This window comes from Thunnus maccoyii, chromosome 1, assembly GCF_910596095.1.
Source record: "Thunnus maccoyii chromosome 1, fThuMac1.1, whole genome shotgun sequence".
NCBI lineage: Eukaryota > Metazoa > Chordata > Actinopteri > Scombriformes > Scombridae > Thunnus > Thunnus maccoyii.
This window is the reverse complement of record NC_056533.1, coordinates 40,456,457-40,468,649: the sequence shown is the minus strand read 5'-3', so window position 1 is coordinate 40,468,649 and position 12,193 is coordinate 40,456,457. Positions and strand designations below refer to the sequence as shown.

Below are 12,193 nucleotides of genomic sequence, written 5' to 3'. Positions count from 1 at the left end.
GTATGAAACAAATATTCATAAAAAAAAACACTATTTGTGCTTTGCTGAATAATGTATTTGTATTCGGGCACACCCCTAGTGTGGAGGTGCCGGGTGGGTGTGTTTGTAACTGCCGTGAAACAATCAGAAAATAATGTTTTCTTCCTCTCATTCACCAGCTTTCTCACTACCACTGCTCACTCTCCTAATCCACTTTCTAGCTCGCTCGACCACTGCTTCTCTCTCGTCTTTTTTAAAATGAGTCGGCAAAGCCTAACTTTAGTTTTAACGTTATCAAATGAAGAGAAATGTCTTCCCCTCTACCTAGTAATGTTTCTGTCTTCCCTCATGACAAGGTTGTACAGCATTACAGGTTGTGTTTCTCCAAAAGTCGATTCTGGTTCAACTTTCTCGCTGCTGTGCCCCTGCCCTCGCCTGTCCTTCCCAGCAGCCTAAACACACAACGCTGCCAGCTGGTGACCTGAGGCTGGTGATGTGTGCACAATGAAATCATGACAGGAAAAAGAAAAGGAAAGAGTAATTTTCTCTCAACAATAAACATCGTCTACTTGAAGTTTGTGACAAACTGCCAAAATGAGCAAACAAGATTCGGAAGCAAAACAACAAGCATTTAAACAGCTGTACTGTATCTTGAAACAGACGATGAAATTCAGTAAATAGTGAAGCTGCTCATTTCATTACTTTATATTCATGTAATAAATATACTACTGTCAATTACATGATAATCTGTATGAGAAATTAAGAAAAAGAAAATCAGTTATAATCATCCACTTATAGTGATCAATTTCACCCGGATGGAAGTGATCACTATAAGCGATTTCCACTGTACCATGAAATTTGTGGACCTGTAAAATGAAATGTTATCGAAATCTGAAAAATCATCTGAAGTATCAATTAATTCAACAACAAAATCAAAAGAAAACAATAAAAATCTGCATGGAAAGTAATTCTCTCTACTATCCTCTAATAGTCCTTCAGATTTTAAATGTTCATCTGTTGAAAGGGTTGATGAATCCTGACCTGAGAGTTTCCAGCGTGCAGTGTTGACTCTTCAGTCCAGCAGACAGCTGCTTCACTCCGGAATCCTGCAGGTTATTATTACTGAGCTCAAGCTCTCTCAGACTAGAGGACTGGGAGCTGAGAACTGAGCACAGAGCTTCACAGCTTTTCTCTGAGAGGTTACAGCCACTCAGCCTGGAGAGGAAATAAAAGGGAAAAAACAAGTAAGAATTTATTTTTGTTAAAGGATAGCTGAGTATTTAAATAATGATGAATAAATCCATCTATCTGTGTACTTACAGAGCTTTGTTGGAGGCTTTGACCACTGGCAGCAGCCTCAGAAGAGCCTCCTCTGAAGCAGAGTATTTCTTCAGGTCAAACACGTCCAGATCTTTTTCTGATGACAGTAAGATGAAGACCAGAGCTGACCACTGAGCAGGAGACAGTTTATCTGTGGAGAGACGTCCTGATCTCAGGGACTGTTGGATCTCCTCCACTAGAGAACGATCATTCAGTTCATTCAGACAGTGGAACAGATTGATGCTTCTCTCTGCAGACAGATTCTCACTGAGCTTCTTCTTGACGTACCTGACTGTTTCCTGATTGGTCTGTGACCTACTTCCTGTCTTTTTCAGGAAGTAGTTTTTCAGGAGAGTCTGATTGGTCTGCAGTGAAAGACCCAGGAGGAAGCGGAGGAACAAGTCCAGGTGTCCATTTGGACTCTTTAAGGCCTCATCCACAGCACTCTGGTAGAAACGTGTTGATTTGCCTCTGAACACTTCAGACAGCCGGGATATTTGTTCTTCTGTCAGCAGATTGACTCCAGAGTTGGTGAATGTCAGATGGACATGAAGAGCAGCCAGAAACTCCTGAACACTCAGATGGACGAAGCAGAACACCTTGTCCTGGTACAGCCCACTCTCCTCTTTAAAGATCTGTGTGAACACTCCTGAGTACACTGAGGCTGCTCTGATATCGATGCCACACTCTGTCAGGTCTGATTCATAGAAGATCAGGTTGCCTTTCTGCAGCTGCTCAAAAGCCAGTTTTCCCAGAGACTCAATCATCTTCCTGCTCTCTGGACTCCAGTGTGGATCTGTCTCAGCTCCTCCATCATACTTGATGTTCTTCAGTTTGGACTGAACCACCAGGAAGTGGATGTACATCTCAGTCAGGGTCTTGGGCAGCTCTCCTCCCTCTCTGCTTTTCAACATGTCCTCCAGAACTGTAGCAGTGATCCAGCAGAAGACTGGGATGTGGCACATGATGTGGAGGCTTCGTGATGTCTTGATGTGGGAGATGATGGTGCTGGCCTGCTCTTCATCTCTGAATCTCTTCCTGAAGTACTCCTCCTTCTGTGGGTCAGTGAAACCTCTGACCTCTGTCACCATGCTGACACACTCAGGAGGGATCTGATTGGCTGCTGCAGGTCGTGTGGTTATCCAGAGGCGAGCAGAGGGAAGCAGTTTCCCCTTGATGAGGTTTGTCAGCAGCACATCCACTGAGGTGGACTCTGTAACATCAGTCAGGATCTCATTGTTGTGGAAGTCCAGAGGAAGTCGACACTCATCCAGACCGTCAAAGATGAACACAACCTGGAACTCTTCAAACCTGCAGATTCCTGCTTCTTTGGTTTCAGTAAAGAAGTGGTGAACAAGTTCCACCAAGCTGTAGTTTTTCTCTTTCAGCACATTCAGCTCTCTGAAAGTGAATGGAAATGTGAACTGTATGTCCTGGTTGGCTTTGTCTTCAGCCCAGTCCAGAGTGAACTTCTGTGATAAGATTGTTTTCCCAATGCCAGCCACTCCCTTTGTCATCACTGTTCTGATTGGTTCATCTCTTCCAGGTGAGGCTTTAAAGATGTCTTCTTGTCTGACTGTTGTTTCTGGTGTGTCTGGTTTCCTGGATGCTGTTTCAATCTGTCTGACCTCATGTTCATCATTGACCTCTGCAGTCCCTCCCTCTGTGATGTAGAGCTCTGTGTAGATCTGATTCAGAAGGGTTGGGTTTCCTGCTTTAGCAATCCCCTCAAACACACACTGGAACTTCTTCTGCAGGTTAGACTTGAGTTTATGTCGACACTCTGCAGCACGAGTTCCTGAATGAACAACAAATGAAATCAGTGAGTGGATCCTACAGAAAATCTAGAAATCTGAACATGTAAGTGTGCCTGTATAGTTTTTCCTCCTCCATCAGTTTTATTCAGCTCATCGGTGGAGGACAAACAGCCTTTGATCTGATCTGATCTGATGCAGATGTGTGCAGCATATTTACAGCAGAGTTTGAAATATAAACCTCTCCCATGTTGCCCCCATCATGTTAAATCTGTTAAAATCCTCTTACTGCTCTGCAGACGGTCAGCCAGCTCCTCCTGCTTCATTCTCCTCAGGAAGTGCAGTGTGATCTTCAGAAATGCTTCTCTGCTGCTCCTCCTCTGCTCTTCCTCCTCACCGTCCAACACCTCCTCATCCTCACTCTGACTCTCAAAGCATTCTGGGTAATCTGGACTCAGACCCCTCTGGATTTTCTTCAGTTCGTTCTTCACAAAAGTGACGATGTTCTCCTCCAGCAGCTGGAACAGAAAGATGAACTGAACATTTAATTTAAACTGGTAGAGCACAACATGCGATTCATCTGTCAGTCTGAAGGCCTGCTGGTCTAAACAGAGCAGCATGGACACTGTTAGGACCTGAATGGTACTTTAGTATTTCATCTGTGGTTGATGGAGTTGATATTAAAGATGTGTTTGTACATGTACACACCATAAATATGGAGTCCAGTTGTGTTTGATGCTGCTGTGCAGACTGATCACTGGGAACCTCTGAGGTCTGCTGCTGAACTCTGTGGAGAAAACATCACGTTTAAGGACATTTAATGACTCTAATCTGCACACAGCTTATTAAAGCTAAAGACCCATAGATGCTCTTGTCAAACTGAATAATAATCAGTGAGAAAAGCATGAAGTTTAGAACCAAAGACATGAAGAATTAATCATCAGTTTAAATCCCAGAATTTAATAGAAATCTTTCAGAACAGAGTGACTGATGAGTTCAAATTCCTCCAGTGATGAAAAGAGGATGGCAGGCGACTTGGTGATGAATCAACAGAAGAAGAAGGAAGTGAGGATGTTCTACAGGAGTTCTATGGCTCAGTAACAATCTGTACCAACCTCAATAACTAAAGATGGAACTATAAACATCCCAGTTCACCCTTCAGATGGATGAACACAACATCAAGCAGCTTTTACTCTGTACAGACTCTGTTAGAGGAGGTACAAGGTGATCCAGACATTGTTTTAAAAACTGTCCCTGGTGCTTTATGTGTTTTCAGAGATGCTATGGCATCAGCTACATCTTTTTGTGTAACATCTTCATCCATCAATTGTTTAGTATCTTCTTTGAATTTTGGCAGAATAAGATTTCCTGTAAATTATGAGAATAATCTCCTGTTTATTTCCCATCTGATCCATACAGATCCTGATAATAATTTTCAAAACATTTCTGATTTGAATGGGGTCATTTATCATATTGTCCTCTTGATCTGTGAGAGAAACAAGGAAAAGATCCTTTTTTCTTAATTTTCCCTTCTTGTTTTGTGTTGTTTGTTTGTTTAGAAGAGAGGAGGGAAGAAGAGGAAAAAAAAAAAAAAAAGGTATGAAATGAAACTGGTATAAGCTGTGCCTGATGGAGCCGGTACATGAGGGTTCAGGGATCAGGTGGATTAATATTATAATTATATAAATGTTTTGTCTGTTAAATTGAATAAGATGAAATAAATAAAGTGAAAAAGAAAACAATAAATCAGAGCACAGAAACAAAGTGAGGAGGTGTGTTAAATGTCAGTGTTGTCCTGCAGAGGGCAGCAAACACCTGCCAACACTGAATAAGAAGCTCTGTGAGAGAGGGAGCTGAGTCTTTCTGAGATGAAGATGTTCCTGTCAAACTGAAAAATAATCAGCCGTCCAATCACAGCTTGGAGGCAGCGCCATGGGCGGAGCTTATGAACACCAGCAGAGGTGAAGTCAAATATGACAGACAGCCTTTCACAATAAAACAGTTTCCTGTGGGCTGAGGGACAGAACTACTGACTGATTGTTTAGTTCCATTTGTGAGACTGTTTGCAGTTTTAATGAGATGGATTGTGCTGCATGAAAGAACAGACAAGACAACAAACACTGAAATGTAAAACACCTTTTCACTTTGTTTTCTGTGTTCTGGTTTGATTTTAATGCAGCCTGAGAAACCTTCATTGTCTCTTTACCAAAGGTTTTTCATTAATTATGACACAGTAAACACTTACATGAAAAGGAAACACGTATACATAACGTGCATTGTATCTCATTTTATTTCTTTCTTTGATTTGTCTTTAATGAGACATTTTAGATTTTTTCTCATCTTCCATAAATATAAAATATTCTTGTGTCTAACAATCCTTTCTGTCAATTATCAATCTGTTCAGTCAATATGAGATCAATATTCTGACCTTTGCTCAGCAGGATCCATCTTTGAAGCTCCAGACAGACACATCCAAGTTAGCTGCTGCTCTGATTATTGGATGTGATGTTTTCATAGTTAAACACACATATTGATATAGTGACCATGTTGGTGTCTTATAACACTGAACTCTTTGACATGTGACTGTTGCACAGGTGGACACTGTGATGTCACTGCTGAAACAATATATTGATTCCTCTTCTCAGGAGAGTCAGATAATAACAAACTTCACTTTTAAATTCTTACCTTCCATCAGCAGGTTGTCCATCTTTTAAATCAATAAGGCGACCCAAAGAGCGGTCACTCTTCATGGACACACAGCTGGGTTCAGGAGAGTCTGCTCTCTGCTGCTGCATCCTGATACAAACAAACAATTAACAAATCAAAGAGTTTAAAAAGATGAATTTTGACCAGACTGTCAGCAGCTGAAGTTTTAGAAGCAGAATGAAAATCAGTAAGAAGACAGTGGATGAGAAACGTTCTCCTGTTCATCAACATGTCATCTGATGAAAGATGCTTCATCTTATTGATTAGTTGACTAATCAGTCGTTGAGGTCTTTGTTAACTCAGAAAGTCAGTCGTTCATTCTGAGTTATTGTGAGTTATTATTCAGTAGTTGATTGTCAGATGTGACAGTGAGTGTGAATAATGTTAGTGGAGAACAGTGATGGACAGTTAGAGATCCTCATCTCACCTCTGAGCTTTGGTCTTTGGAGCTTTGGTAGAGCTTTTAGAGGGAGGGACTCCCTCCTCTCTGTCCTCACACTGATCCATAGCAGAGAAACAGCTGCTGGGAGAGCTGCACTCAGTCCAGTCACATCCAGTCACAGAGACTTTGTAGCTTCAGCTGTGGAGGAAACACACAGAGAGAAGATGCTGCTGATTCTCCTTCATCAGTCCATCACTTCATCATCACTTCACTGTCAAAGTCTACAGACATCAAATCTGCCTCCTACTGACAGCTGGAGGAGGAACGACACCACCATCATCCATTACAAACAGCCAGGAGACTTCATATGGAGAGAAAATCCAAACATCTGACTGTCTGCTGCTCAGAGAACAAGCTGCTGCTCAACGCCAGCAAAACCAAGCAGCTGATAGATTTTAGGAAACGGGAGGTGACACATGAGCCGGTCTACATGGAACAGCTTCATCATTTACACTCTACTGTTCTCTGATGGTTGTATATTATTATATATATAATATTTAGTCCTCCCTCATTGAGTAAATATGAGAAACAGCTGTCAGTATAACACAATATCATCCAACAGCAGCACAAACTACAGCCTCCAAAATGAGCAACAGGTTGAATCAACGTGTCTCTGAAACAGTTTGAACACAAACTGAACATTAAAGCTTCATGAGGGAGGATTTACTGCAGGACTGTTGGATCACACTGCAGCAGTCTGAGCTCGCTGGACCTCACAAACTGACTAAAACTGATTCATTTCACTTCTCTGACTCTACTGTGATTCTAATGAATGTTGTGTTTGTGTTGTCTGAATGTGTCACATAGAGCAGCTGCATTTCATTGTCCTGTATTGTGTAATGACAGTGAAAGCTTGAGCTCATACACACACTTATTAAATGGATCATAAATCAGACGCAGTGATCCAGCAGCTCAAAGTGCTGGAAACATCCTCCATGTTGGATCTGACTCCAAACCTCTTTAATGCTTCAGAAGAATCATTTCAATATGAACATTAATGAAATAAATTGATCCAAACATCAACTTTGTACATGTTTGTATCACGTCTGTGTGTCACATGAGCTGCTCACTAGTGAAAATATCACATGATCCTCTTTCATCACGTCTGCATCTCTCAACTCAACTCTCAACACATTCAGCACACAAAGTCTTTATTTGATGATTTTACAGTTTTAATAGAATTTCACTTCTTTTTAAGGTTTTAACTTGTGTTTTCACACATTTCTAGTTTATATTGATATGAAGTGTTTGTGTTTCACTGCTGCACAACCAGCTGCTCTGCAGGACAAATAATAATAAAACTACATGTCCAACATCACACCAACATTTAGCAGATTGTTTGATTAATTTATCTTTTAAATATCAATAATAACTCAGTGTGAACTGAATGAAAAATAACAGAAATTTATTGTTTTATTTTCTCCCAGACCCAGAAAATTTCATATTTTAGATGCTTTTATTCGGGTCGTTGTGGATTAAAATGAATTTATCAGCAAAACTCTTAAAGGAAAAAGATCAAACTTTAGGACTCAGTCAATGTGTTATAATACATTTATCAATGTGAAGTGATTTTCCTTTAATTTCCAGTAAAGTGACTTTAAATTTGATGAAGTTTATAATATAATATTATTTGATTGTCAGAAAAGTCACTTTGGAAGGTTTTATCCCATCAGGGCTGCTTTGGTGACGTCACATTTTCAACAAGATTCATTTAATATAATATATGTAATATAATTTATTTTTTATTACTGATATGAAATGTGATAATTTATTACAGTTTGCTATAAATATCCTCAGAGAGTCTTTGTCCCTTTTGGCCACTACGAGCACCCTTACTGTAATAAATAAATAAAATCTATTTCTGGCTGTTGGTGAGATCCAGGTGATCCTGGGCTCAGACTAACACCTGGATCTCCTGCAGCTCTACTGCTGCTGTTTGTTATTGTGTCATCAAACAACCTTCACATATCACACTTTCACATATTCACCAGGAAAACTAACAAACACACAACAGAAACAACACACTCAATCCAACCTGTAAACACACAGAAACAAACACAGAGCTGAACATGAAGCTGCAGCATCAAACAGCAGAAAAACAGTCAATGAACTGTTGATGAGACACGTGCTGTTAGCATGTTAGCATGTTAGCATGGTGCTAACCAGCTGTACTGTTGTTACTTCTGTCTCAGTCACAGTGATGTTGGCTGGATGCTGGTAGGTGGATATATGTGAGTCTTTCTCTCTGTCAGCACAAGAACCACAGCAGGATTCAGTCAGACAGCCCCTCAGTCTCAACTCTCTGGGTTTTCAAGCCTTTCTCTGTTCCTTATCTTTAATAAACCAAACATTAAGCTTCCTGGTGGTCTTTGTTTGTGAAAAAGTGCAAATATAGTGTTTTGATCATTTCTGTCTCCTCTCAGTGTCAGAGGGGAAACATTCGTACTGGTTTCTCTGAGCGAGTGGAGCAGTAAACCGTGGCGGAGAACAAACACAAACTGACATGCTTTTCATGTTTATAAGAGATTTATCTCATGAATTCATTGTGGTAAATAGTTGAACAGTAAAAAGACAAAAGATACTTGAAATATATATGTTTATATGTGTAGGAGGAGTTTGTTAAAGTACAAAACCTACAAATGGCAAAAACTGCACAAAAACTGCAAAGTAGATTCAAAATGGCTGACTTCCTGTTGGACTGATGGTACGCCCTCCAGGAGGCGTTTTTAAAGTCTGGAGATGTTACATCTGACTAACAAATTGTTCATCTACCTCAAATTTAAAGGTGGGGGCTTTGACTCTAGGGGGCGACCTTGAGCCACACTGGACCCCAAAACCCAGATCAGATATCAAGTTACAGCCCTTCTAATGTATGTGCAACGTTTCGTTAGTATTCGAGCACCTCAAACATGCTAAAAGTCATAGAGCAGATATTCCACACCAAGCCGGATGCTTTTATTAATCACAATATTTACTAGTTAAAAGTTGCTGACCAGACTGATGAGAGCAATGAACCTGCTGAATTTCATGAACGTCACAGAAACTTTATCCCAACATGGCCATGTTTGGGGGCGCTATGGAGCCCGGTGGCCTCGCTGAGCCAGATCACTCAATAAAATACAATTTACCAGCACTTCTGACGCATGTGGAAAGTTTGGTGAGTTTTCCACTTTTAGCCACTCAAACATGTGATTCATTGTGGAGAAGAAGAAGAAGAAGAAGGAGAAGAAGAAGAATTCCTTCAGATCCAACAGGGCCTTCGCACTCGGTGCTCGGGCCCTAATAAATAAACATTTAGCAGAGTCAGGCTCTGTGTGTATTGTGGGCTCAGACTAACACCTGGATCTCCTGCAGCTCCACTGCTGCTGTTTGCTAAAGTGTCATTAAACAACCTTCACATATCACACTTTCACATATTCACCAGGAAAACTAACAAACACACAACAGAAACAACACACTCAATCCAACCTGTAAACAGCACAGCATGAGCATGAAGCTGCAGCATGAATAGTAACAGTTTCAATATTAAAACATCATGAAACTCTCTAAATTTAACTGATCCTGGTGTTAACCAGCTGTACTGTTGTTAGCAGAGAGATAAACTCTTCTCAACACAAACTGCAGCTTCACTTTCTGCTTTTTACATGTTTTACAGTAAACTAACTGAAAACTGTCACTTACCAAACTTCACACGGAGAAAACACCTGCGACACAACGGAGGAGAAAGAGGAAGTAAAAAACTTCTGCAACCAGGAAACCACCGCCTCTCAGTCTCAACTCTCTGGGTTTTCAAGCCTTTCTCTGTTCCTTATCTTTAATAAACCAAACATTAAGCTTCCTGGTGGTCTTTGCTTGTGAAAAAGTGCAAATATAGTGTTTGAATATGATTAACTTATATATGTTTTGTTTTATTTATCTTTAGTGACCGTAAGTTGCTCCTGCTGACTCGAGTTGATCATTTGTTTCTCCTCTCAGTGTCACTGAGGAAACATTCGTACTTTCTCTGAGCTTTTTATGTGTATAAACATTTATAAATGAATGTGTTTAAATGTGTCCTGTCTGGATGTGATGTCTTTTAATGTATCTTTTTTAATAGCAGATTTCTGCACATACGAGCCAAAGCGAACAAAAATTGGATAATAAAGTTGTTTTGAATTTGAATATATTCTGTATCAGTGTATATATTAATAAGTGCAGGGGAGCATAAGAACACACCAGCAGCTCCACTTCCTGAGAACACCAAGTCAACCTGTCACAGCAGCTGCTGGTACGTCAATGTCTCTGCAGAGTCAAAACATCCCAGAAAACTACCAGCACACATCTGCCTGCTGAAGACATCGTAATAAACAGTTTTTATCCCAAAGACATCACCACACTGACCTCTGCTCTGAAAGCCCCCCCCAGTCAAACATGTAATCAGCTGTTTTTATACTATATTTATTTTGTGCAATACTAAAATATTTTTATTGCATATGAAGGCAAACGTGTATGTGTGTTTGGATTTGTGTGAATGAAGAGGTTTATTCTTGGATATTGAGCTCTCAGCAGTGCGACTTGTTTACAGCAAAACAACGATGATAAAGGAATTATAATTATAATCCTGAAACATTCCTTCCCCTCCAGCCAGATATATTAATAACCATCAGGATGTGATTGCTCTTGACTACCATACAGGTTTAAAAACATAATATAAAAAAATAATTCAAACCAATAAACAAGAACAACAGACTTTAACCAAAGTAACGTTAGTTTAAATTATGTCAACAAGGCAGGTAACACTAGTTCATGTATATATATGTGTGTGTGAAAATTTGACCAGCAAAAATCGGATATATATTATTTCTTTATCAGTTAACAAATTCGAGTCCTCGTCTTCAACTTCCGAGTCTGAATGCAGTCAATGCACGAGTCACGAGTCCTGAAAAACAGGACTCGAGTCCTGTGTTTAGATGAAACCTACCATGTTTGAAGTCGCTCGGGTTAAATCTCTAGGAGTTAAAATACAACACCTGTCAATGGCTGACTTCCTGTTGGACTCCAAGAGGCTCTTAATGATAAATGATAAATGATAAATGATTATGAGTTGCTCGTTGTAAAGGAGGGAGTTTACTTCATTTATCTTTGTTTTTGTTTGTTTTGTGTTTTTGTAAACCTGCTGAGAGTAATGAGGGGAGATTTTCTTGCTTTTATCCAGTTAACAGGACAGTTGGGTTGCTTTGATGACTGGCTGGAGGTTTCCTTCTGCTTCTTGAGTTTTGTATTTCATGTTATTCTGCTGAGTCTTACTAACCTGTGTGTGTTTTGTTTTTTCTGTCTTGCAGTGTGAGTTTCTCTGGAACCGTCCCCTGTACTGGTCCATCCATGTACTAACACTTTAACATTATATAACATATTTTGTAATAAAGAAATCTGATTTTAACCTGGCCTTTAATGCAGCTTTTACTAATTAAAACAACTCCTGCTCTCTTTAAAATCTAAATACATTTATTCTGTTTCTGAAACTTGAAACTCTCGTCTCTGCTCCTTTTCTGTATCACAGATCTCGTGTATCTGTTGGGTGAAATTCCCAGAGTGGTGTCAGGTTCTTGTATTATGGGATGCTTTCCTAAAGGCCACATTTAGTACGTCTAGGTGAAACCTAAATGTGGGAGATTCAACTTTCAAATTTCATAGGAGGCCTTACCGACGTCTGAGACCCATAAAACATATAAATGTTCATCACTTCTGTGCAAAGTTTCAAAAACTGTGACTCATTTGGACAAACAGTAATTTCTTGCATTACAATGGACCTTAATGAATAACGATGTGATGGAAAAGCAAAACTCTGAAAGACTTTCCATCAGTCTGATGAATCATCCTGAACTTCTGTGAATCCAAAACAGTTAAAATAAAACTAACAAATATGTCAAAACTCCTCCACCAACATACTGTAGACACAGACACTGACGACAGGTATGAGGTTCTAACCACAGGGCGAAGTCAGTGGCTTTCA

General features: G+C 39.9%; 1 protein-coding gene across 1 annotated transcript in view; it reads right to left on the bottom strand.

Annotated features, from left to right (window-relative positions):
* Positions 1-9,963, bottom strand: part of LOC121903260 (NLR family CARD domain-containing protein 3-like) — a 116,414-nt gene extending 106,451 nt beyond the window's left edge. Inside the window, exons 1-7 of the mRNA XM_042420116.1 lie at positions 9,883-9,963; positions 6,187-6,339; positions 5,739-5,849; positions 3,762-3,840; positions 3,343-3,571; positions 1,300-3,097; positions 1,021-1,194 (exon numbers count right to left, since the gene is read on the bottom strand). Of these exons, the coding sequence (XP_042276050.1) occupies positions 1,021-1,194; positions 1,300-3,097; positions 3,343-3,571; positions 3,762-3,840; positions 5,739-5,849; positions 6,187-6,266 (2,471 nt within the window). The 5' untranslated portion in view covers positions 6,267-6,339; positions 9,883-9,963. The remainder of the gene's footprint in view (positions 1-1,020; positions 1,195-1,299; positions 3,098-3,342; positions 3,572-3,761; positions 3,841-5,738; positions 5,850-6,186; positions 6,340-9,882) is intronic.
* Between the last annotated feature and the right edge of the window lie 2,230 nt (positions 9,964-12,193).